Source organism: Chiloscyllium plagiosum, unplaced genomic scaffold, assembly GCF_037043375.1.
Source record: "Chiloscyllium plagiosum isolate Xiang-an unplaced genomic scaffold, Cpla_swu_hap1 HiC_scaffold_12, whole genome shotgun sequence".
Taxonomy (NCBI): domain Eukaryota; kingdom Metazoa; phylum Chordata; class Chondrichthyes; order Orectolobiformes; family Hemiscylliidae; genus Chiloscyllium; species Chiloscyllium plagiosum.
The window spans coordinates 75,468,728-75,496,711 of record NW_028270150.1 but is presented as its reverse complement, the minus strand read 5'-3'; the positions used below and the strand labels follow the sequence as shown (position 1 = coordinate 75,496,711).

The 27,984-nt window shown below is 38.0% G+C and overlaps 1 protein-coding gene across 3 annotated transcripts in view; it reads right to left on the bottom strand.

The window, feature by feature from the left end:
- Positions 1-3,510: 3,510 nt before the first annotated feature.
- The window catches only part of ccdc191 (coiled-coil domain containing 191), a 44,870-nt gene continuing 20,396 nt past the window's right edge, over positions 3,511-27,984 (bottom strand). For all 3 annotated transcript variants that reach the window (XM_043700629.2, XM_043700632.2, XM_043700631.2), the window contains exons 9-17: positions 24,088-24,328; positions 22,666-23,174; positions 21,744-21,847; positions 16,977-17,059; positions 16,079-16,180; positions 14,036-14,179; positions 12,233-12,385; positions 4,187-4,341; positions 3,511-3,947 (exon numbers count right to left, since the gene is read on the bottom strand). In XM_043700629.2, the coding sequence (XP_043556564.2) occupies positions 3,815-3,947; positions 4,187-4,341; positions 12,233-12,385; positions 14,036-14,179; positions 16,079-16,180; positions 16,977-17,059; positions 21,744-21,847; positions 22,666-23,174; positions 24,088-24,328 (1,624 nt within the window). In that variant the 3' untranslated portion in view covers positions 3,511-3,814. The remainder of the gene's footprint in view (positions 3,948-4,186; positions 4,342-12,232; positions 12,386-14,035; positions 14,180-16,078; positions 16,181-16,976; positions 17,060-21,743; positions 21,848-22,665; positions 23,175-24,087; positions 24,329-27,984) is intronic.

Here is a 27,984-nt window from a genome sequence, read left to right as displayed (position 1 = left end):
AACTTTTGCCTGAATATTTGTGGAAATTGTTTGCCTGAATACTTGTGGAAATTGTTTGCCAGTTCTCCCATGGAATCTGGAGAATTTGGTGAAGGTATTGCTTATGCCATTTCTCTAGTGCTTTTCACAGTTTAGGTCTCATCACAGTTGGCAGTAATGTGGTGATGACAGTTCTGATGTTCACTCGGACATTTGACTTGTGGACGTCTGTGTTGTCAAACATGCTTTGGCGCATATTAGGCACTTGATCTTCTCATCAGTGGTGGCTGCTGAGGTATTGGAAATGCTTAACATATTCCAGAGTTTCTCCTCCAATATATACAGGAGGTAGAATATTTGGCTGATCTGAGTTTGCTTCTGCAACATTAAAGCATCTCAAATGCAGAATTGGCGAGATTGAGTGGCTTGTAGTTCTGCTGCAGACTAGGTGACAGCACAACCATCTGCAAACTATTGATCAAAGTTGTGATGAAAGCTTGCACTATATTATTTGGAAATTTGGGACCTAAAGTGGACAGAGCCATGTATGGCCTTGATTCATAACTCCATAATGTGTAGGGATCAAGGAGGACATAATTTTAGTTAAAATGCATTTAAATGAAACATTAAAAGAAAAAAACTCGAATGTGAATAATTCAATAATAGAGCAAACAAAATTGGGTACAAAGTGTCCCATAACCACAACATGAGAGTGAAATCACAGACTCCTGTCCAAGTGAAGTGGCTCCCCCCTCAAAAGAAAACAAGCCTTGCCTATGTCAGCACAAGCCAGAGACCAGATATTTAGAACGAGAAAACCATACAGCAACAAAAGACTGCAGAATTGGTAGCGTAATCTGGCAGTCTTCAAAACACCCGAGCCAGAAGAGAAATCCTGAATGAATTAGAAATTATTAAGGGAAATAAACATAAATTGGTTAGGCTGCTTTTGGAATGCTGCATTCAATTCTGGTCTCCCTGCAATAGGGAAGATATTGTTAAACTTTAACGGTTACAAGGATGTTGCTGGGCCTGGAGAGTTCAAGGTGTGGGGAGAGGCTGAATAGGCTGGGACTATTTTTCCCTGGAGCATCAGAGGCTGAGGGGTGACCTTGTAGAGGTTTATAAAAATCATGAGGGACATGGATAGGGTGATTAGCCAAAGTCTTTTTTTAGCAGGGTTGGGGAATCCAAAGCTGGAGGGCATATGTTTAAGATGAGAGGGGAAAGATTTAAAAGGAATCTGAAGGGAGACTTTTTAATGTAGAGGATTGTGCGCCTATTGAAATGAGCTGCCAGAAGTGGTTGGAGGCTGGTACAACTACAACAGTTAAAAGGCATCTGGATGGGTATTTGAATAGGAAGGATTGAGGGGGATATGGGCCAGTTCCTAGCAAATGGGACTAGATTAATTTTGAATAGCTGGTTGGTATGGATGAGTTGGACCTTTTGGTCTGTTTCTGTACTGTACAGCTCTATGACTATATGTCAGTGTGAAATCTTACAAGATTGTTGAACGCATGAGTATACATAACAAATTTTTAAAAGTAAGTGAACTGGGTTGGTGGTTTAAGCGTCTCTCAAAGGGGTATTAGCTCGAGAAGATAGCATTTAGTGAATGTAGAAGTTTGTTGGAAAGTAAGCAAGGATAGCTGTGCTAACTGAACAAGGAGTTTTAAAATGGAAACCAGGGTGATCCTTCCTGAAAATTACTGACAGGATAAAAGGGTTGAATCTTGAATTCTGATATTTGTTATAAGACCATTTCAAACAGTTCGTAAACAATGTGAAATAGTTTGTTGCACACAAGGGAAAAAAACAAACTTAGTTCTTTTAGAATCAGTGCTACAGCACAGAGACAGATCATTTAGCCCAAACTGGTCCATGCCTACCAAAATGTCCACCTATACAAACCTCATTTCCCTGAACTTGGCCCATATCCTTCTAAGCCTTTCCTGTACATGTATTTGTCCAAATGTCTTTTAAATGTTGTTAATGTACCCACCTCGACACCTTCTCCTTGCAGTTCATTCCATATGCGTAGGAGAAAGTGAGGTCTGCAGACGCTGGAGATCAAAGCTGAAACTTTATTGCTGGAACAGCACAGCAGGTCAGGCAGCATCTAGGGAACAGAAGATTCGACGTTTCGGGCACATGCCCTTCTTCAGGCATGTGCCCGAAACGTCGAATCTTCTGTTCCCTAGATGCTGCCTGACCTGCTGTGCTGTTCCAGCAATAAAGTTCCAGATTCCATATGCGTACCCCATGCTGAGTTTAAAATAAAGTTGCCCCTCAGGTTTCCTTTTATTCTTGCCCCTCGAATCTTAAACTGATACCCTCTAGCCTGCGATTCACCAACAATGGAAAAAAAGGCTGAGTGCATTCACCCTATCCATGCCTCTAATGATCTTATACACTTACATAAGATACACCCTCCGTCTCCTATGCTCTAAAGAAAATCGTCCGAGCTTGTCCAACTTCTCGCTATAACTCAGACTGTTGAGGTCTGGCAAATTTCTCCTCTACTCTAAAGCAAGGTGTCCAAAACTGAACACAATAATCCAAATGCGGCCTCACCAACAAACTGTACAACTACAACGTAACTTTCCAACTTTGATACTCGATGCCCTGTCTCATGAAGGTCAGTGTGCCAAAAGCTGCCCTATCTACCTGTGACTCCACTTTCAGAGAACGGTGCACCTGAACTTCAAAGTCCCTCTGTTCCATTACACTGCTTAAGGATCTACCATTCTTGTTTAAAGAATATTGGCAGCATCTTGTGAATACATTCATTGACTGATCACCATGATTAAAGAAGTTGCAAAACTTGTGGCCTATCAATCCAGGTTTCATTTTGGGATTTGATTTACTACAGCTCGGATCATGAAAGTTGCGTGACAATCACTGGTTGACAATTTTACAGACAAATTCTTGAAAGCATTCTGTAAGATTTCCTGATATTGCAAAAAAAATTGAAGTGCATGATTCACACTGGATCAATAAAGGAGTTCTCTAGATTTTAAAAATTCGATCGAATTATCAAAAGCAAGTGAGAACTCCCACAAAAAATATATTTCCCATCGTATAGAGAAAATGCACAATAAGAAGTGTGTAAAATTGGTGATTCTTAAATCATTCTTAAAGTGATTAAATAATTGTTTAGGATCTACAACTTGTAAATGATATGAATTGTATTCCATTTTACTGATTTTAAAAATATATCCAAAGAACTCCTTTAGTAACCTGATGAGCAGGTTATTTGCTTCATGTTTTAAAAGAAACTTACTTAGTAAGGTATTTTTGAAGAATATGGAAAAGACTTGTGGCAAAATAAATCAGTTTAAATGGATCTTAATGCTTTCATCTCAAAAAGCAAACAATTGATGTTTCTTCCATTTTATTTGAGGCTATAAATAAGAAATGCAGCTTTGACATGAGTTCTGCTTTAGGGAAGTATTGGAGGAAAGAATAAATGTTGCAAAAACATTGTGAAGTTAGTGCTCAACAACTACCATAGTGAAGCAATGCAGATATGATGAGATAGAAACCAAATAAATCATTTCTATTTAACTGCAATGCAGATGTTTATTTCACATACCTGTACAGTCAAAATGTGAATTATGTTTTGGTACTAAATGAACTTTCATGTACTTCACTGTTAGAATACATTAACAAAAATTTCACTTAAATTGTGCTTTTAAATCTTTAATTGTCTGTACAATCTTTGGATTCTACCCTGAGGACTGCAAGGTATTCTCTCAGCCTTGTAGGTTCTCTGCTAATTCTGAGTAAATTTGAGTTGAGGGAGAATCTTCTAACTGTTAGTATTTGATTGCTATGCCTGAAAATCAGGGAGAATTTCAGCAACTTTCTTCCTCAGGTGCTGTATGCGTTCTTTCTTTTTCACCTCCTCTTTGATAAGCATTGGCAAACTCTTCCATGCTCTGAAAGCTCTCTTGACTATCCTCCTGCAGGTGGGAAATACAAATTAAACATTCAGGAATTCCAAGATAACTTATGAATATATATTGCACTTTTAATATGTTGTTTTTAACCATTCTGAAGTTAAGACTTAAAGCAAATATTTAATTTGGAGATATTCTGAATTTGTACTGTGTGGGTCTGAGTTACCAAATACAACAAGGTTATGTGTACAAAAGCATCAATTTCTTTTTACTATATTCCACCAGTTGAAGATGTCTGTTACCAATAGTTATGTTGTTCTCCAATTCTCTCCTTCTCCCAACTTGCAATCTTTTCTTCAGTCACATAACCAAACCAGGTATTGAAAGTGGTTCTTGTCAGAGCTGTCAGATAGTGTTGCCATGCTTTCGCTTCTTCAACAGTGCAGTAATCTTTGTACTGTAAGAAAATTATACTTTAGAATCTCACTTTCTCAAAGAATCAAATTATGTATTTCAAATTCTCTACTGTTGACACTTTTACATAATAACATATGGCCCACTCCTGCTCCTATTTCGTTTGGCCCCTCAAACCTGCCCCAACATTCAAAACGATCACAGTTGATCTGCCCTTGGCCTCAACTCCTTTGTCACAGCTCTTAATAGACCTTAACTCCTTGATATTTCAAAGATCTTATCAACTCCCTCTTTAAATAGCTTCAGTGATCTAGCCTCCACACAGTCTTTGCAGTAGAGAATTCCAGTCTGTCACTATTTCTTTACATGTCCTCTTATTCCATAACCATGTCATTTAGTTCAAGAATCCTCCATTACTGGAAACAATGTCTCAACATTTATCCTGTCAAGCCCCCTCAGAATATGGTACATTTCGATAAGATCACCTCTCATTCTATGAGACATTAATGAATAAAGGTCTAACCTGTTTACCTGTTCATTAAGTCAGCCCTTTATGATTCAGCCCAGTGAACCTCTTTTGAACTGTATCCAATGGCAGTTTTTGGATATGATTAGATGAGATTCCCTACAAATTCACACCGACCCTCCGAAGAGCAATCTGCCCAGACCCATTCCCTCCTGACTAACGAATCCAACACTACGAGCAATTTAGCATGGCCAATTTACCTGACCTGCACATTTTTGGACTGTGGGAGGAAACCTGAGCACCCGGAGGAAACTCATGCAGACACTGGGAGAATGTGCAAACTCCACACCGACGGTCGTCTGAGGCAGGAATTGAACTGGGTCCCTAGAACTGTGAGGCAGCAGTGCTAACCACTGAGCCACCGTGCTGCCCTATGTGGACCACAAGTGTACACAGATGTAACAAGACTCTCCTATTTTTGAATTCTAACCTCCTCACAATAAGGGCCAAAGTTCCATTTGCCTCCTTAATTATTTGCCACACAGTACACCCAGATTTCTCTCTAGTGCACTTTTTTGGAGTCTTTTTATCCAAAGTGCATGATGTTACACTTTTCTATATTCAACTCCGTCTGCTAGGTGTTTGACCATTTGAAGAATCCTCAAGGAGGTATGACTCTAAATAAATAGGTTATTTCCTTATGACAGCATGCCCCTCCTACCTATTCTTGTGTCCTCAGCAAATTTGCATAGATGGCTCTCTGCCTCGTCCTGGTGGCATTCCATTAGTTATGTCTTTTCAGTATGAAAATGACCAGCTAATCCTGACTGTTCTCTGTTAACCAATCCTCAATCTATGTAATCTATCCAACGCTGTGAACTTCTATCTTGCGCAATAAATTTTTATATGGCACCTTATTGAATGTCTTCTGGAAATCCAAATACACTATATCTTTCAGTTCCCTTTTATCAATTCTGTTTGTAATATCCTCAAAGAATTCAAAGAAATCAAATATTTTTCTTTCACAAAATTTAGTTGACTAATTGCATCAAGCTGTCTAAATATTCTGATTTTTCTTCCTTAGTAATGGATTCTAGCATTTTTCCAATAATAGATGAATGGCTAAATGGCTGATTAGTTTCCTGGTTTGTCTCCCTTCTAGAAAAGATGTGTCACATAAGCGGTTTTCTAATATGTCGGAACCCTGGTTCTGGCATATTTTGACCAGTTTCTCCACTATCTCTGGATCCACTTTCTTTTAACACCCTTTGATGCAGGCCATTAGGTCTTGGTGCTTGTCTGTCTTTAGCCCCATTAGTTTGTCAAATGCATTGCCCCTCATGATAGAGATTGTTACATGATCTTTCCGCTTAAGACTTTGCCTATCTGTTACATGTTTATGATGTCCTCCACCATGAAAACTGATGGAAACTACTGATCGATATTATCTGTTGAGTTCCCTGTTCCTCATTATTAGTTCTCCAGTTGCATTCTTCAAGGGTCACACCTACTTTTCTCACATCCCTGTAGAAGCTCTTGCTATTTATTTTTATATTTTTATTAACTTATTTTCATCAATTTTCTCCATCTTTATTAACTTTAGTCATCTTGTATAGATGTGTTTTAAAACACGTGTTAGCGATTTTTGAGAACATTTGTAGCTCAGGTTGATGATAAGTCTGTATGTTAGCTCGCTGAGCTTGAAGGTTTGTTTTCAGACATTTCATCACCATTCTAGGTAACATCATCAATGAGAGTCTCTGGTGAAGCGCTGGTGATATGATACGCCTCTCTACAGGTCTTGGTTTCTTAAGGTAGGTGATGTCATTTCCGGTTCTTTTCTTAATGGGAAGGTAGATAGGATCTAAGTCTGTGTTTATTAGTTTTGGTTAGAATGCCATGCCTGTAAGAATTCTTGTGCATGTCTTTGTTTCACCTGTCCTAGGATGTGTGTGTTGTCCCAATCAAAGTGGTGTCCTTCTTTGTCTGTGTGTATGGAAACTAGTGAGAGTGGGCCATGTCTTTTGGTTTAGTAGTGCTGGAAGAGCACAGCAGTTCAGGCAGCATCCAAGGAGCAGCAAAATCGACATTTTGGGCAAAAGCCCTTCATCAGGAATAAAGCCGGAGAGCCTGAAGCGTGGAGAGATAAGCTGGTGGGGGTGGGGAGAAAGTAGCATAGAGTACAATAGGTGAGTGGGGGAGGGGATGAAGGTGATAGGTCAGGGAGGAGAGGATAGAGTGGATAGGTGGAAAAGGAGATAGGCAGGTAGGCCAAGTAGCGAGTTTGTTTCAGGACATGGTTGAAGAGCCAGTTGGTGTTCATGTACCCTGGTGGCAAGTTTCTAACAGTTCTTACATGATACCTTGTAAATGACATTAGTTTTTCTGGTGGTATCTAATGGGTTCTTTCTGTTCATTAGTCGGTGTTTAAGTGTGTTGGCAGGTTTGTGGGCTACTGTAATGCCAAGGGGTCTGAGTAGTCTAGAAATCATTTCTGATATGCCTTTGATGTGAGGCTATTGTTTTTGGTTGTGTTCTGTCTGCTTGTTTGGGTTTGTTTCGGAGGAATCGACGGATTGTGTTTATTGGGTAACTGTTTTTCTTCTGCTTTTTGTAGTTCTTGGGTGCTGTAGTGTGATGTTTCTCATTGAAATAATGTCTTAATGCAGCTCCATTTAAGGATGTTGGAGTGATTGCTTTATCTACTTTCCCTTGAAAAGAAGAACCGGAAATGACATCACCCACCTTAAGAAACTAAGGCCTATAAATAGAGAGGCGGGGACATAGCACCAGCGCTTCACCAGCTATTGTCTCTGATGATGTTACCTAGTATGGCGATGAAACGTCTGAAAACAAACCTTCAAGCTCAGTGAGCTAACTAACAGACACAAGATCCCAAGTTAGTCTCCTTGATTGCTTTTTGTTAACTATGGATGATTCATCCTTAGTCCTTTTTTGGCTGAAATAAATTGTTAATACAATACAGCACAGAAACCATCCTTTCGGTCCACAAGCCTGCATCAATCTTTATTTAGCCTGCTATTTATTGACTATGTGCAGCTTCTATCTCTTTCTTAGACACATGAACATGAGGCGATCAAGATATGCCTTAAACATTGCTAACCTGCCTGCTTCCATGACTTCTCGTGTGCTCCAGTGAAAATTTTCCCTGCACTTCTACTAAACTTTCCGCATCTCACCTTGAACTCATGCTGTCTTGTAGTTGATCTTTCCACCCTGGGGAAAAAGCCTCCGACTGTCTACACAGCGGCACAGTGGTTAGCACAGCAACAGGGCCTTGGGTTCAATTCCAACCTTGGGCGACTGTGTGGAGTTTGCACATTCTCCCTGTGTCTGAGTGGGTTTCCTCCCACAATCCAAAAATGTGCAGTTTAGGTGAATTGGCCATGCTAAATTGTCCATAGTGTTCAGAGATGTGTAGGTTAGGTGCATTCGTCAGGGGTGATTACAGGGGAGTGAGTCTGGGTGGTTACTCTTCGGAGGGTCGGTGTGGACTTGTTGGACCGAAGCGCCTGTTTCCACATTGTAGGGAATATAACATAATCTAATCTATACCTCTCACAATTTGTAGAGCTGTAGCAGGGCGCCCCTCAGTCTCTGTCTTTCCAATGAAAACAATCAGTTTATCAAACCTTTCCTCATAACTAAAACCTGCCAAGTGTTAAGAAATATTTTGATAAGAAATATTTTGATAAATGTCTCCTCCTGCTTATTTACAGATTTTTCCCTTAGTCTATTTTCCAAGCTTTACGACTTATTACATCTAAATGACTACTCCCCACAGTACTGATACTCTCCTTTATTAATAAAGCTATCCCACAACCTTTTCCTTTTTGCCAATTGCCATAAACCAAAGATTTATTACAGGTCCTGCCAATTCATCAACTGATTTGGAAATTTAGAAAGAAAGGAAATAAATAACCATTAAACAGCGTTTTTCAAATGCATGGAATCACTACCACCTGCAAGTTGCACACCATCCTGATTGGGAACTACACTGCCATTCCTTCACTGAGGCTGGGTCCAAATCCTAGAACTCCATTTTTAAATGCACAGTGGCTCTTTTATCCTCATGGCCTACAGTTCAGGGACGCCGTTCACCACCATCTCTAAGGTAATAAATATTGACTATCCAGTGCCACCCCATCCCATGAACAAATTTTAAAAATTGTGCGTTTAAAATGTTTGTTCCAGTGGAGAGCAAAATGACCAAAAGGAAAGGTTGCCCTTAATTACAATCAGAACTACAGAAGTCCTGCCAATTCAAAGTAGGTGGACTCTAAAGAAAAATCTACAAAATGAGTTCAGTCCAGGATTTTGCATATTGTCCACAGTCGAAACGAGGTTTACCCTGTTAAGCTCTGTGTTAATTATTGCCTAGTTTCTCAATCCGCTTTTCTCTAATTTGTTATGCTAAGATTTCTCATGGCACTATATTAAAATCTAGTAGGAGGTTTTATACCTTTATAGAATTTTAACCATCCTATTAGCTGCAAACTTAAATACCATTTCCTTTTCCTCAAAAACAAATGAGTTAGTGTAAACCTAACTATAAATACAAGGGTGGACATTTAAATGCGTGATGTTTTTGTTAGTTATACACTCTGCATTTAAGGTATTAATCTGGAAGGATTGTGCTTTAGAGTAATTAGACCATAAGACCATAAGACATAGGAGCGGAAGTAAGGCCATTCGGCCCATCGAGTCCACTCCGTCATTCAATCATGGCTGATGGGCATTTCAACTCCACTTACCCGCATTCTCCCCGTAGCCCTTAATTCCTTGTGACATCAAGAATTTATCAATTTCTTCCTTGAAGACATTTAGCGTCCCAGCCTCCACTGTACTCTGTGGCAATGAATTCCACAGGCCCACCACTCTCTGGCTGAAGAAATGTCTCCGCATTTCTGCCCCCAGTCCTTTCATCCAGATCATAAATATATAATGGCGAACAGCTGCGGCCCCAACACTGAACCCTGCGGGACACCGCTTGTCACTGGCTGCCATTCCGAAAAAGAACCTTTTATCCCAACTCTCTGCCTCCTGTCAGACAGCCAATCCTCTATCCATACCGGTAGCTCACCTCGAACACCGTGGGCCCTCACCTTGCTCAGCAGCTTCCCATGTGGCACCTTATCAAAGGCCTTTTGGAAGTCGAGGTAGACCATATCCACTGGGTTTCCCGGTCTAACCTACTTGTCACCTCTTCAAAGAACTCCAACAGGTTTGTCAGGCATGACCTCCCCTTACTTAATCCATGTTGACTTGTTCTAATCCGACCCTGCTCTTCCAAGAATTTAGAAACCTCATCCTTAATGATGGATTCTAGAATTTTACCAACAACCGAGGTTAGGCTAATTGGCCTGTAATTTTCCATCTTTTGCCTTGATCCTTTCTTGAACAAGGGGGTTACAACAGCGATCTTCCAATCATCTGGGACTTTCCCAGACTCCAGTGACTTTTGAAAGATCTCAACCAACGCCTCCGCTATTTCCTCAGCCACCTCCCTCAGAACTCTAGGATGTAGCTTGTCGGGGCCAGGAGATTTGTCAATTTTAAGACCTTTTAGCTTTTCTAGCACTTTCTCTTTTGTAATGGCAACCATACTCAACTCAGCCCCCTGACTCCCTTTAATTGTTGGGATATTACTCATGTCTTCCACTGTGAAGACTGACACAAAGTATTTATTAAGTTCTCCTGCTATTTCCTTATCTCCCATCACTAGGCTTCCAGCATCAGTTTGAAGTGGCCCAATGTCTACTCTTGCCTCTCGTTTGTTTCTTATGTATTGAAAGAAACTTTTACTATCATTTCTAATATTACTGGCTAGCCTACCTTCATATTTCATCCTCTCCTTCCTTATTTCTCTCTTTGTTATCCTCTGTTTATTTTTGTAGCCTTCCCAATCTTCTGATTTCCCAGTGCTCTTGGCCACTTTATAGGCTCTCTCTTTTTCTTTGATAGATTTCCTGACTTCCTTTGTCAGCCATGGCTGTCTAAGCCCTCCCCGGATAATCTTTCTCTTCTTGGGGATGAACCTCTGTACAGTGTCCTCAATTTTACCCACAAACCCCCGCCATTTTTGCTCTACTGTCTTCCCTGCTAGGCTCTGCTTCCAGTCTATTTTCGTCAGTTCCTCTCTCATGCCCTCACAGTTACCTTTATTTAATTGTAACACCATTACATCTGATTTTGCCTTCTCTCTTTCAAACTGCAGACTGATCGCTGCGTCCTAAGTGATCCCTTACTTTAAGATTTTTTATAACGTCTGGTTCATTACATAGCACTCGGTCCAGAATAGCCTACTCCCTTGTGGGCTCCATGACAAACAATTATTTAACAGTTTATAGTTTGGGAAATATTTAACTACTTCCAATTTCAATTGTAACCTGCTGCATCTTGAATTTAACTTCAATCAGGTAGTATTTAATCCCTCAAGTCAGGATGTGAAAGACTAACAAGATAGCATGTTATCTACAATGTGCAGTAAACAACTTTGTTTCCTGTACTGTAGAACACAAGATACAATCTAAAATCTAATTTTAGAAAGAAAACAACTTCCCACTTGCAAATTAGGGATATGCCTGAATTAATTTGGGATAGAATGTGTTTATTGTGAACCCTAAACAAAACAAGGTCACTTGTTAGGGGCTTAAATGTATTATTTTTTAAAAGAGTTTAACTTGGAAGATTAAAGAGACAACCTTCATGTTGTTCTAAGCACTCTAAAGTGATGTGATTTAAAAACATATTACCACTACTGGCAAGCACTTGCTCAGAAGCATGACAATTGACTACGTACATATTGTTACTCTCACTTATCAAACCGTTGGGTGGACATGTCTGCAGCAATTATTCCTCCTTATCTTCCAGTAGAAGAAAAATGTCACTTAACAACTATTACAAAATTTATTTCCTCAAAATACTTGGTAAGGTTATCTTGTAACAAGTTATTCCATGTGTTCTTTACTCGGAAATATTTGTCTTTTCTTCATTTGAATTGTGTCTTATGGTGTCAACAGTTTGTTGATTGTATTACTGATCTGACACTATATAAGAAAGGTTTATTGCTGTTTGTTCAAAACCATGAACTCGTGACTTTTTTTCTCTTAGTAAATCTCCTGAATCTCTTAATGTAAGAAAAGTTATTAGTGCCATTCTATGTAATTTGATGGTCAGGTCTAGGATTGTGCCTAAAATTCAATTTTTCACTTACTGGATTACATTTTATTTAAGATATTTCAGTAGAGAATTTTTGAACTAATTAACTTGTTAAATCTCTGGAAAATCAAAATGATTTGTTTTAAATTTGGATACACTGAAATCCTTAAAAAAAAAATTTTTAAATTTAATGATCAGACAAAAATTTTAATTTACTGAGACATAAAGGTCACGTAATCAATATTCCAAAACGTACCCAATAAGAATTATTATTGGATATACTCACTTTTAGCCAATTGTTGAAACATCGCTTAAGAAGAATGCCATTGTACACTTTTTCTGCTTTGAAGTTCTTTTCAGCTAGTGATTCTGTTACACTCTGATGCCAAGTACGTAGACATAGGTGTAACAGTGAAGAGCTGTGATGATCTTCTGCTAACTATATGATCATAAAAATAAATAGCAAAACTTGTATTCATATAACATCTTTAACATAAGATACTGCAAGGTGATTCACAGGAGGATTATAAAGCAAATCTGATAGTGAGCCATATAATATTTGGCCAAAAAAGGTAATTTTAAGCAATGTCTTAAAGAAAAGAAAGATAAGTACATTTGGATAAGGAATTTCAGAATTTCGGGCCTAGCCAGCTGAAGCACTTCCAGAATAGTCGAGTATATAAAATCAAGGTATGCAATGTTTCAAAATTTGATGGGCTCAGATACCTTTGAGAGTTGTGGGGCTAGATGACACAAAGCTTAGGAGAAATTTAAACTGGCAGAAGAACAGTGTAGAACTTCAGAAAGACACGGACAAGCTGTTAGTTGGCAGATAGTGGCAAATAAAGTGCAATGTAGGGAAGTGTGAGGTGACATGATTAGGTACTAAGAACATGAAGAGAGTATAAACTGAAGGGTTTTATTCTCAAGGGTATGCAGATAAAGAGAAACTTGGGTGTAAATCTAAATGTGGCAGGACAGGTACAGGGCTGTTTAAAAACAATCAGTGTTCTAGCCTTCATTAATAGGGCATAGAGTACAATAGCAGCAAGATTATGATGAACTTAGGTCACTGGTTAGATGTCAGCTGGAGTATTGAGTACAGTTCTGGGTAATATAGTTCTTGGTACTACATAATAGGGTGTGAATGTAGAAGCGGTTTATGACAATTGTGACATTTCAGTTCTGAAAGGCTGCAGAGAACGTGGCGAGGAGACCTGGTAGTTTTCAAAATCACGAAGGCTGTGGACACAGTGGATAGGGAAAAACTGTTTCTGTTGGTAAAAGAGTAGAGAACAAGAGGGTATCATTTTAAAGTGTTTTGCAAAACAAGCAAGTGTGAGGTTAGCAAAAAGATTTTTCTTACAGTGACTAGTTAGGCTCTAGAATCAATAACCTGGCAATGAATTGGGGGCACGTTTAATTAAGGCATTCAGGAGGGTATTGGATGATTATTTAATTAGTAACAATGTGCAGGTATTGGGGGAAAGGCAGGAGATTGAACCGTTAAATTGTTCAGAGAACTGCTACAGAATCAGTGGGCTGAATGGTTTCTTTCTGTACTGTAACAATTCCTCAATTCTGTGATAAGATTACAGAGATCAGAGAAATTACGCCATGGGGTGATTTGAAGACAAGTGAGAATTTTAAAACCAGCTTCTTGTATAATTGGAAACCAGTGCAAGTCAAATGTACACAGAATGCAAGTTAAAGTATAGGCAACATCATTGTAAATGTAGATCAGGTCATCCAAAATATGAGCAAGGGACACTGAGATAAGTGAGGGATGACAGATGGTGAAAGAAACTGCTTTTGGGAATAGATACCTTTACTCAGCTGCCACAGAAGATGATTTATTTATCTCAGATTCAATTATTTCATGGCTGTGTCCCAGAATCATCTCTGCCAGTACTGATGGTGAGTAATTAGCACCTAAGTTAGTTTTTATTCAGGAGATCGTTAGTGAGTTTTCCCCAATTTTGTCCCTGGTCTCTTCAATTCTTTCTGCTGTCTTACACCATTAATATTAGTGTATCCAGCACCTGAAGGTTTCATGATTTCTTAGCCATAGTTGTTAAATATAAGTTACCTTCAAATTTTTCTTAGAGATTTCTAAAAGTTTCTTCCAGGGCTCCAAACCCTTCTTTTGTAGAAGAAAATCCTGGTAGTGTTTTTCTGCAGCAGATTGGAGTTGTTTTTCTTTTTCACACCTCCGCTGCTTCTCAACCTCTCTCTACAACGACATTAGAAAGTCAGGTATTCTCAGTATAATGCATTAGCAAATTTTCGAATGCCTTATCTCAGCTTAATTTCAGAATTAGTAGTGAATTTTATCAAATAGATTTCTCATTTTTGTGTAGCTACTTTAAATATTTTTGAAGCCAATACAAAAGATCAGTTAGAAAACTTAAAACATGACAAATAACTTTTCAATACAAAATAGACACTGGCTTCACTCTCCTCATTTACCTTTACTTTTTTCCTTAATTTTCAATATATAGGAGCAAACAGCTCCATCTGGTGGCATTGACAAAGTATAGACTCTCCATCACCAACATGTAGGAAATTGTCCGATTTTTCTTCTGATGGCCAGATAAATATATCTGTGTTGGGACTCTGAGGGTCTTACACAGGAAATTGAAGATTCTGATGTTCCCTATGCCGAGAACCCTCAAGGTTTGTATTTAAATGGAGAATTTGGAGGATTCTGCTGCAATTAAGTAAATAGTTACTTAGAAATTTCACAGGACCATTAGGATATGTATCTAGATGTACATATTATAATGCCCCTAACTTACCACACAACTGCTCAAGTACGCTTCCACAGACTCCTTACAACCCCTAGACCCTGACCACCACCAACGCCCCAATCGAGATCCCATCCCTCAAAGGACCTGATATCTCTTGTCTACCCCGAGATACCCAAACCACTCATTCCTGGTCCCTTAGCATCATACTCTCACACTTGCCTTTCATGTTTGCCACTTTTACGACTTCTGAGCAATGGCAGTCAGTGATGCTGGACATTTAATCTCAGAATACGACAACTGTTAAAAAAAGGACCAGATTTACCTGTTCCCAACAATGCTGCAAAACAAGGAACTGTCCGAATTACAGTACACTCCACATTTTAAAAAAAGCTTTGATCAGAATTTCCTGTCAGAAATGAGTTCTTTCTTAATATTAAAAAAAAATGGAATGACAATCTGAGTTTGCCACACCTCTGAAAATCCAGCTCTAATGATTTCAAACGTGATATTTTGTAGGTGAGCTTTGTTTTGCATTTTAAGGATATTGATATTTATTCCAGTCTCTTCAGCATCCCTAATTTTAATCATCTTCAGGAGGGGGAGTAGTACCAAACTTTAAATCTTAACTGTTTCTCTCTCTACAGATGCTGCCAGACCTGAGTCCAGTGTTGTGTGTGTCACACATTTATTACATTCAACTTAACTGATTTGATTAGTGGGAGATTTTACCTTTGGACTTATAAACATGAGTCTTACTTTACTGCCATAAAACTAGTGCAGAACTGAGTACTGTGTGTCAACTCAGCTCCAGTGAGAACTTGGGGCATACACTTTAAATCTAAAATACTATCCTTGCATAGTTTGTGAAATAATAAATGGATCAGTCTTACTTTTCAGTTGTTGTTTTGGTGTTACAACACTGTTATTAAGGAATCCAATTAATTATCTGACCCCACCTTACAATAAAACAAGGTATTCTAAGCTACTTGTGCCTTACATTAGATTCAGTTTAAAAACAGCAATGGAATCAGATTTAAGTATTTATTTGGTAGTGCACCGAATTATAGAAACTGAGTTTTAAACCTTTGTATTGCTAAAATTTTTGTTACCCTTGGACAAGCACTTTGTTACCTCCAAACAATTCAATCCTACCTCCAAAGAGCACAGATTTTAAAAAAATAAGTTTGTACTGAAGAAAAATGCAATTAACTGTCTTTCAATGTACACAGAGTGAACTCAAAATACATAAAGTAAATAGTTTTCTATTTAATTTGGAATATTTCAATTGTATGTAAACAAAAATGATTTGTTTACAAGAGGCACAAAATTTTAATGAACTTAGCATTGTGCCTCTTGACTGAATACTATTTTTAAACTCAGACCTGTCTTTGCAATCTTCTCTCTTCGTGTTTCTTTTCTAGAGATGCCTGTTTCTCAGCTTCCAGCTGCCTCTGTCGCTCTTCCTCCTCAGCTCTCAGACGAGCCTTGCCCAACCATTAAAATAAAACATCTGTGAGGCCACACAATTTATAACACTATAAGTTCAAATTTCACTGTTAAATATTAAAATACCCACAACTGGGTTTTGTTCCTGTTGTCAATTGTGCTGCCTTGGGAGAAAATTGAACAACTTGTAGAATCCAAAACTCACTTTAAAACATCCAAACTCTAAAATATTACCCTTGAATTGTCTTGTAAAGTATACTATAGGGTATAGTCACTGCTATGTGGAGGAACGTGGTCAGCCAAATTGTAGATAGTAACATCCCACAACTGCAACTGTTAATTATCAGACAGTCTATTGTGTGATGTTAAGGAATAATCATTCACCAGGATAGCTATTCTTCTAAGTAGTGGCATATGATCTTTTATGTCCACCAGGGAGTCAAAGAGACATCCATTTCGCATCATATTAAAATTACAGGACTCCATCATAGAAGAATGAAGAATTTTAGCACCCAAGTTGTGCAGTGGGTCCATGTCCTTCCACAACTCTCAACCTTTTTGATATAAACAGGTACCTACATTGGAGGTTGTTACACAATACACTTACATTAACTTTATGTATGGAGAATATATCAACCTGTTCAATGACTAGTTACTTTGCCATATGCATGCAGTTAATTTTGCATTAAAATTACTGCTAGGTAAGTAACAACATCTTCATTGTGTAAAATGATTAGATGTACAGTTTAAACAAGTAAAGAAACAGGAAAACTACAAAGCACTGGGATGGACGTAAATGTAAAATACTGACAAGATAATTTTTTTTCTACTCACAACTCTCTCTTGCTCCTTTTTTCTTTTGAGTTCCTCTAGTTCTTTTCTTCTTGCCAAGCGTTGCTTTGCTCGTTCTTCCATTGCTGAGAAAATATTGAATATATTAGGAGGAACTACCATGTAAAAGATTACTGTACCAGATATGAGCTTGTGGTATTGAAGGCAACAAATCGATAAGCATGATGATCAAACTTCTCATTAGGTGTCTGTGTCTTAAAAATAGTTCAAAATGTTCCAGATTTACTGTTACTTTCAGTCAAATATTATCGGGTCTGGGGAGAGGAGAAATCTTGTCACTATCGTATAAAATGGAAAGACGATTAAGTAGGTATCAGAAAACAGATGAGATAAATGGAACATTTGATAAACTATTGTAAATCTGGACCTCCGGGCAGGGCCTCTCGGTTCTGCAATCGGTCAAATAAACACTGGCAGCTTGGTCTGACTTCACCAAAATGTAACAATTTATTACGACGCTGGGCGTAGGCTATCCAGCAACACAGGGGTTAAGCACCTCTGAGTACTGTGGAAAAGCTGCTACAATTTGCTTAAAACACAGACAACTTCTATAGGTCTCTTAAATGACAGCCTTAATTGCAAAATTAATCCAATAAAGTGAAATAAAATGACAAATACACATAAAATTAAACCAATGATATTTCCTGGGAACTGAGTTGTTTTGTGCGTCTTTATTTCCGGGACACCTGGTTTCCTAATGTCATAGATCTTACTTAGTATGAATCAACTATGGGCTTATGCCCGAAACGTCGATTCTCCTGTTCCCTGGATGCTGCCTGACCTGCTGCGCTTTTCCAGCAACACATTTTCAGCTCTGAATTAACTATGAACAGGGCATTGTTTGCTAATCTCTTTCAATTACTTCAGGAATGTAGTTTTCAGCAGAGTTAGAAGTCATTATAAACACAATTGGCAATTTGTTCCTAGAAGTCATTTTATGTTAGTTGCATTAAGAAGCCATTTTATAGTTAGTAAAAGCATGCATTAAATGGTTGCTCCTGACAACAGCCTAAATCCAGATTTTAGATCCTCACTATCCCTAATGAAGAATCTCGGGGATCAGAGCTGGGGCCTCAACTATTTATGATATTAATGGCTTGAAGCAGATACTTTAAGTACGGTTAATAAGAAAAAAGTAGAGCAACAGAGTTGGATTCAGTTATGTTTTAATCTGGAAAGAGGGAAATAGCTTATTTTTTAAACAGGTGAGAGAATGCAAGATTTCATGGGTTTCAGCTCTCCCAGTTAGAGTAATACAATCATCAATATAAATACACAAATTAGATTCTAACATCCACAACTAACAAACGATATACAGATGTGTGTGTGCTGGAAGTCCTCATCAGGTCTGGCAGCATCTGTGGACAGAAACAGTGTTAATGTTTCGAGTTTGCTAAGTCATATCAGATTCAAAACATTAACTATTTCCCTCCACAGATGCTGCTGGACCTGCTGAATTTCTCCAACATCCTTTGTTTGTAACCAGCGATATAGGTGGGTAATATACAAACTGGTTGAACAGCCCGGTGAGCGTATCTAACAGCAAATGCAGACAAGGCAGACTTCTCAGCAATTTCTCAGATGTTAGTAGGTCACCAAATTTCATTAAAACTTCAAAGAATTCCAATTCTTTACTTTTGATGATCAAGCTTTGAAACTCCTGTAAGAACTGCTATGTAATGGTACTTCATCTTCCTTGCTGGGGGTCTATGTTCCTCTGTATTTGGAAACTACACTTCAGTTATATGTCACAGACAGCTAGCTTCACCAAGCCAAAACTTACTCTGCCTTTTTCTCTGAGCTCTAGGTTTGCTTAGCTACACCATTTGATTCAAAGAACTTCTTTGAGTCGGAACTGCACAAACTTATCCAAATACTCTTATGTATTCTCCAAGCCCCAACTATATAGAACTAGTGCAGTTCGTTTATGTTCCCCTCAGTCCAACTAAACACTGGACTCTTTACACGGAGTTTGTTTCACTCATTGTCTGTCACTCACACAGAGTATCTTACTGCTTTTATCTTCAACTGCCTGTAACCTTTGAGCTGCTCAGTGACTACTGAAAAACTCTCAATAAGCCCTACCCTTGCTTCTAGGTAAGTATGAATGAGGGCCCTTGGAACATCCAGTTGCCTGAATGTTAAATTATTCACAATATGCTGGCTTCCACAGTAGAATCAGATATTTAAAAAATGAATTTCATCACAATACAGAATGTGCAAAAGCATGTTCGTTAAAAAGTGAGTGGGCAAAAAATTGAAATGGAGTATAGGGTGGCAGGAAGACTAGAAAAACAGTCCATATGGTTGCTGTGCTCAACTGACAAGAGGCAACACACATGGAATATTAATCAAAAGGCACTGAAATTCAGTGAGTGGCCAAGAAATTTGCATCTGTTTTACTCAGTTGCATGCTAACTTCACATTGAGAAAGGAAAGGTTACCTACAACTATCCAAGCATGGAATGGAACAATGATACAGACACTTGAATTCGCAAAGTAACAGAATACGAATAGTAGTCGTTGAGCAAAAAGAGAAAACAACGTGGACCAATAACAGCAGGAACCAGTACCTTTGAAGAAGCATTATGGACCTTTGTTCACTGAGAACTCAAGGTCTACAATCTTTGCCACAGCTGAAAACAGGACAACAGCTAAACTGTTGGACATAACGTTTTTCATTCTTACACCCAAGATATTCTTAAGATCTATGACAGTATTTGCCGATGACCTTCCTGTCACTATTAAACATCTCAACCTCACTTTCTTTGTAAGCTCATTACTTGTACTTTTGTGTCTGATATCAGATTAGATTACTTTTTTTCAGCGTCAACTCCACACTCTTTTCGAGAAAACCTTGGAAATAGTTAACCAGGTCAAAAATAAAGGATAGCTAAGTTTAATTAAAAACTGTAATGTCTATACACTAGAAAAGAATTTTTAGGAATCGTTGTGACTGATTAAGAGGGATTGAAAAAGAGGGAGCTGTGACTACTCCTTACCTAGCAATACGCTACACTGCTCATCTCATCATTTTCAGTGGGGAAACTTCTGTGGAGTTTCTCCCTTCTTCACACCCCACCTCTTAGTTTTTTTCACATTTTTGCCTCCAGTCCTGAATGCACGGTTTTGCTGGGTGCAGGTCCATAGCTGCTGCCAGACTTCAGTATCTCACCACAGTCTGCATTTATCATAGGGGAACTTAGACTAAAGAGAATAAATATGGCAGTCAACTACGTAGTGACTATTTGGATATAGTGGCCTAATCTGATACTACATTTGCTCAATATCCACTCACTTAATCTGCTGATATGGAAACTATAGTATCTTTAACAGCTCAGAGATTTAGAGAAGCATTTTTTCCCCTGATTTAGACTTTTCTCCAGATCAACTCAATAGCCCAAAGGAAACAAGAAATGATTAACATAATGTTTGATTTTGTAATTATTAATCAATCCACAGAGTCATAGAGATGTACAGCTCAGAAACAGACGCTTCGGTCCAACTCGTCCACGCCAACCAGGTATCCCCACCTAATCTAGTCCTATTTGCCAGCACATGGCTCATCTCCCTCTAAACCCTTCCCATCCAGATGCCTTTTAAATATTGCAATTGTACCAGCCTCCACCACTTCCACTGGCAGCTCATTCCACAGACGCACCATCCTCTGCATGAAAACGTTACCCCTTAGGACCATTTTATATCTTTCCCCCCTCAGCCTAAACCTATGCCCTTTATTTCTGGTCTCCCCCACCCCAGGGAAAAGACTTTGTCCACTTATCTTATCCATGTCCCTCATGATTTTATAAACCTCTATGAGGTCACTCCTCAGCCTTTGACGCTCCAGGGAAAACAGCTCCAGCCTATTCAGCCTCTTCCTATCGGTCAAATCTTCTAACTCTGGCAACATCCTTGTAAATCTTTTCTGAATCCTTTCAAGTTTCACAACAGCCTTCCAATAGGGAGACCAGAATTGCATGCAATATTCCAAAAGTGGCCTAACCAACATCCTATACAGCCGCAACATGACCTCCCAACTCCTATACTCAATGTTCTGACCAATAAAGGAAAGCATACCAAACGCCTTCTTCACTATCCTATCTACCCATGACTCTACTTTTAAGGAGCTATGAACCTGCTGTCCCTAGGATATTACCATTAAGTGTAAAAGTCCTGCTAAGATTTGCTTTCCCAAAACACAACACCTCACATTTATCTAAATTAAACTCCATCTGCCACTCCTCAGCCCATTGACCTATCTGATCAAGATCTCTTTGTAATCTAAGGAAACCTTCTTCGCTGTCCACTATTGGTGTCATCTGCAAACTTACTAACTATACCTCCTATGTTCACATCCAAATCATTTAAATAAATGATGAAAAGTAGTGGACCCAGCACCGACCCTTATGGCACTCCACTGGTCACAGGCTTCCAGTGTGAAAAACAACCCTCCACTACCAGCCTGTCTTCTATCTTTGAGCCAGTTCTATACCCAAATGGCTAGTTCTCCCTGTATTCCATGAGATCTAACCTTGCTAACCAGTGTCCCATGGAGAACCTTGTCGACCGCCTTACTGAAGTCCACGTAGTTATGTCCACCACTCTGCCCTCATCAATCCTCTTGAGTTTTTTTTGGAAAAAATAACAATCAAGTTCGTGAGACAACATCTGTATAGGTAGGCAAGAGCAGAGATAAGAAAGCTACTAAAACATCCAAATTTCCAGCACTCGAAGCATTACCCTACATACCTTTGACAATCGGGTGAGGTGAAATCAAGTTATGAATGGTTTTGCTATGATTGATACTTGTGCTGGGACAACTGGATTCCTCAAGTGACGAAGGACCTGCTGAACTAAGCAATGTCACAAACATTTAATTTTAGTAAATTGTAAAATGGAAGCAAAGCCACACGACAGTGTCAAAAGCACATGTTCAGTCCACTGAATATTCAAATAATTTTGCTATCTGTTAAATTGATTTAATTCAACACTGAGAGCTCGGTTCTTAGTTCTCAGAAACAAGCAGAGAACACAAGACTAATGTGTGTAGTGTGAAGGTATTTTGCCCTCTTCAAATGGAACAGTTTGCTTTCATTTTTTAAAACCACTTTCTCTGGGACATATTTTTTTAAAAGCAGTTTACATAGCACCCTCTAAGTTCACATATATGTACCTGGTTTTTGCTCTGGAGATACACACAGACATTATCAGGACCAATAAAGAAATGACTATCGACCAGCAGTTAAGCTGTTCCTTCAAGTTTTATTGCTAAAGTTACAGTGGCAGATTCTCTCCCACATTAATGAGAAATTAAAGTGACAGTTGAATTACAACGTAAACCCCCCCATCATTGTCAACATTTCTAGGAGCCAACAGTAAAATTTTACCATAATATATTTGTTTTTATTGGGTCTGGAGGAGCATGTTTGCATCGTGCATTCCTGTAAATAAATGTTTGGAATTGAATAATTATACTCTATTTATAAAATTCAAATTCTATATATCAATCTCAAGTTCCAATGGTGTTTAATATACATTTATGTATGTTGGTGAAATACTATGGTTCCCTCCAATGTTAGTCACTGGAGGGGCACTCTGATGGTTATTTAAATGAAAAAGACATTAATTAGTGTTAAACATGAAATATTGTGAACTATAAAGAAAACATTACCTGAATGAATCAATAGCAGCACCTTTCATTTTAGGCTGGGTATTTCCAGATTGTCTTCTACCAAGAGGAATGGACTCAGTTTGCACCTTTTGAGATGCATTACCAATTGCAGCTGTTATGGCTGAAGCCAGTTTTGCCTCTTCCCGCAATATTGCCAACTGCTGGTTATCCTGAAGTTCTGCAATTGTTTTCTGTTGTTCCTCCAGTTGCTTTTTTTGTTTCTCAATGAGTTGCTGTTGGAATCTGTGTCGATGTTCGAAGTTGCCCTGCAAATACTGAATCACCTTTCCCGTAGTGACAGAATCAGATTTTTGACTTCCCTGGGAGCCATTTGAGATTTTACTTGTGTCATTTGTATGTACTGTGTCCTCCAAACTCAATGCAGCATGCTTGCGAGTAACTTGCCAAGCAAATTTTGGGCTTTTTGCTCTGATCTGCTGTGTTTTGTTTGCTTGTTTTATCCGGGAATTGACTGAGGAGGAACTCATTTTCTTCACGTCATCCTGTGACTATTTGGAAGTAATATTAATATACTATGAAATAAAAAGTTTGCACAACAACTAAGTAAAGTTTTTCAATGTGAGCTTAATGCAACTGCAAAATACATGGATCAGAAAATCCATATCAGTCAAATTGCAGTGGTATAAGATAGCTCTATACTCATATAGCCCAGCCCTGAATCTCATCTCTTGTGACAGACAATAAGCATTTAATATCTACAGTATCCCACATATAATAATATTCTACCAGGACAGAAACAAAGAGAAAGAGAAGAAAACAGACATTTGTACATTGGCCTTGGCCAACATTTGTCCTTTGCAATGGTATTGGCGAATATAAGAGCCTATTCAGAACTGATAGATAATCTCTGCTAGTTACTGACAATAATGAAAATCATCTTATCACACATGAAAGCCGCTTTATCCAAGCTTGTGAAGCATTTCAATTCATTATTTTCAGCCCTTGGTTCAAACATGCTTTCAAAATAAATGCCAAACAGCATCACTGAGCAGACTTCTAAGTACTGAAATTAATAACTCTGAATTAATTAATTGATTTGAGAACCAAGAGATTTACTAAATCATTTCATAAGGTAGTTAAGAGTGAACCACATTACTGTGTGTCTTGATTCACGTTTAGCCTAGACAAGGCCTTACCTAAGGGGGCAATAATGAACCAAGTGGTTTTTGCAACACACAATAATAATTTCCTGGTCATCATCACTGAGACTAGCTTTCAGTTTCAGATTTGTTAATTGCATGAATCCACCAGTTGCCATGATAAGGTTTGAACTCACGTCTCAAGAGTATTAGCCTGTGCCTCTGGACGATCAGTGACTCTACCACAATAACACCATCTCCTCTAATTGTGATAATCTCTTGTAGTTGAAATAGTTGTTAAAGCTGTAATCTCCCCATTTACCTCTTCTTCAACACATACAATCTGCTGTGTTTCGCATATATGTTTTGAAGCTCTGTTGGAATTTGCTGACAATTTCCCAGAATATGCTGAATCCAGCAGGGCAGCCATCTTTTGCTTTGTCTCCTCTTTTCTTTCCTCCAGCTCTCTCTTTCCTTTCTCAGTTTTACACCATATTTGCCAATTTGTGAAGCAGTAACGGAGTCTGTGTTTCCGATTGCAGTCTGTTGCAAGTTGGTTTTTCCTATGAACAACAGACACCATATGTTTTAATTCTTTCAACTTAATAAATGCCTGCTCTGGCTTTAATAACATCTATTTTTAAAATAATGAAGCCAAATAGTTCAAACAGTTGATAAAAGTAATATACGATATTGTCAAATACTTCTGAGGGTGGGTGTTGGGGGGTGTGGGTGAGAGATGAAGAGAAAAAAAGATAATCAAATTTAATCCAAACTGCTTTGGTGAAAACAGCAATTTAACTCAAAGCACATGATTCATCACCCAAAATAATTTCCACAAGTACTTTACTCTAGTGTTGCATTACTCAAAGCATCCTCTGAATATAAGCTAACTTCAATAGTATGCCACTAGGGAAATTCTACTCAAAACTGTTACGTCCCCATTATGCTTTACTGAAATGCACCTGGAAACAAGAAAAATGCAGTAGGTAGTATTAAATTTTCAAGTACTGATAATTAAACTTTATTAACATCCTAGAACAACATTGTATCATAATAGATTTTGTAATTTCTTCACTTCTGGGACATGATCATGATAAAGAAAATTACATTTTTCCCCCATGAAAATAATAATGCAGCTTATTCTATCAGAAGGGGCAGCATTCCTGATTGCAACTCTTTGCAAATTTATTTCAATAATTTCATAAATGCCCAATATCCTTTGTATTTAGTGTTACAAGAGATGGTAGGAATGAATTATGATTGTTAAAAATTCATGAGAAGGTCAGTTCAAAAGTTATTTCATTACAGGTCATTTTGGAATATCTATAATTGCCATTTCACTGCCTTGATATGTACTTAGATCAAGGATGCATACTGCTATGCAATTTCCAAACTTAACATCCTATTCAAGTGGAGGTATGAGCTTTGGTAGGTCTCTCCCATTTTGAAATTCTCTTATTATGCATGCTATGCTTGGCCACCTTCTGACAATATAAAACCTTATTTGTACTGGTTAACCAATATTGGAATATGGATATCTCACCTATAAAACCATTCAACTCCTCCCACCTCAACATCTTATTTTGCACACTGTTTCCAGGATGATCTAGAATAGCAGAACCCCTAGTCACCCAAATACAATTTCCAACTATAAAACTGGTACTTATGTCTGGTGACTACTTAACTAACAGATAGCAAGATGAGAGTAAAGTATCTGGTCACCAGCAAAATGAAATAAAATCTCAGACCTTCTTGTGGAAAGCAATACCATAATGTATACAATTATCTATAAGCCAATCTATGAATTTATGAATAACATTTGACAATACATTTGATTCAACTAATTTTGATACTGAAATGATCAAACTTTCAAGTAGATAAGATTTTTCCATAAGCTAGTTAGTAAGTTGCTTTCAAGAGTTATATGCATTGCTAATTTCACCACATATCATTTTCCATCTTTCTTTTTCTCCATCCTCTCTATGGAATTGCTATCATATGTATATCATTAATTACATGCACAAATACTGCATGTGAAAATATAAATGTGATTTTTTTTAAAGAGAAAAATAACTTATATACCACTGTGATGTTGTCTACAGTTTATTTGATTCTCAATACTGTTTCCATTATCCTATTGCAATGGATTAATAGCTGGTTTCAGAAGCAGACTAGTTCAAATTGTCAGATGTTATTAGTTGCCACTTATCCCAAGGATTTAAAGCTGAATATGGTTCACACAGTACAACTGAAAAGAGTGATCATAACATGGTAGAATTTAGCATTTAGTTTTATAGGGAGAAACTTGGGTTGAAAGGGCGCAGGAGCAGAGGGACCTGGGCGTAAATGTGCACAGATAATTGAAGGTGGCAAGACAGGTAGAAACAGTAGTTAATTAAGCATATAGCATTCTTAACTCCATGAATAGAGGCAAGTGGCAAGGATGACACGTCGACAAAGGGATAGAGGTAGTTTAAATGGTTGAGTAGAAACTTGCCAAATGGAATATAATGTAAGATCATGCACTTAGGCAAGAGGAATAGTAGGGCTGAATGTTATTTAAATGGAGAAGGACTGCAGAAATCTATGGAACAGAGAAATTTTGGAGTCCTCTTCAATGAATCACAGAAAACTAGCATCCAAGTTCAGCAGGTAACCAGAAAGGCAAATGAATGTTGGCCTTTATTTCAAAGGGAATGCAGTATATAAAAGTAGGGTGGTTTTGCTAAAACTATACAACTATACTTGTCAGACCACAGCTGGAATACTGTAAACAGTTTTGCGTCTCTGAACTACTGGCATTGAAGAGTCCAGAGAAGGTTCTAGGCTAATACCAGGAATGGAGGGACTGTCTTAAGAAGAGAGCCTGAGTAGATTGGGCCTATATTCTATGAATTATAGAAGACTGAGATGTGATTCAGACATGTTGAAACAAGACTCTTAGGGGACTTGACAGAGTAGATGCAAAAAGGTTGTTTTCCTTTGTGGGAGAGTCTAGGAGCACAGGGCACCATCTCAGATTTAGGTATCGCACATTTAAGATAGAGATGAAGAGGAATTTCTTCTCAGCAGTTGTGAATCCGTGGAATTACCTCAGAAGGGCTGTTGAGGCTGGATCATTAAGTATATTCAAGGCTGAGATGTCAGATTTTTAATCAGTAAAGAAATCCAGGGTAATGGGAAAAGGCAGCAGAGTGGAGTTGAGGATTATCAGATCAGCTTTGATCTCACTGAATGGTGCAGCAAACTGGATTGGCTGGATGGCCTCCTTCTGCTCCTATTTCTTATGGTCATATAACTAATTTAAAATGACTGAACAAGTTAAATTTTAATTCTAATTACATTCTAACACAGGAAGTGAAAATGTTCATCAATGTTTTGCAAGAGAGTACCATGAAGATTTTTTTTTTCTTGAAAATTAAGAAAAGGGTTCAAGTATCTACTCAGGTATCGGTTTTCTCAGTGCCATTCATAGATATTCACCAAACTAGCACAAAAAGTTTAAGAATTTTAAGTACTAATAATATTCATTGTGGTTAGCTTCCATGGCCCACAAAACTGACCATGCTCTCAGATCAATTTAATCACTCGTCCAGTTTTCATCAATAATACTTATTTTTGTGCCTTTCAAGGAAGCTCTTAATATTAAACTTGTTCTTTTGGATTCTAGGACACTAATACATTCATTTTAAGAAATTTGGAATGTAGTTTACTAAGAACTACTCAATACAATATAAATAACAAATACCTGTGTGCAGGATTTTTTTTAAGTAATTCAAGATTCTGGTTACTCACAGGCTGGAGACTGATGATTAAAAATGCGTGTTTTTGTGACAAACTCATCTTTAGCTGTATTATTCAAACTTCACCAAATTACCACTCCTAAATACACCAAGGAATATTTTAAAAGCATTTTTTTAAAGTTATATTCTAAAGCAGAACCTAGGTTTACAGCAAATTTTACATATGGTGACATGCAATTAAATTTGAGCAGAAACTTAAGGAAAACATCTTCAAATGTAGTGCAATTTACATCAAAATGACCAATTGAATTGAAAGTGGGACCTCTATTCTAATGTGTTTAGCTCTTGAAGAAAAAATGATTTGCTTTCCTGTTAAATACTAGCAATAACACTCTTGTTGCATCATTGAGTTTACACTATTTTCACAAGACACTGCTCAAAGTCAACTTGAGATTTTTCATCTCTCATATTTC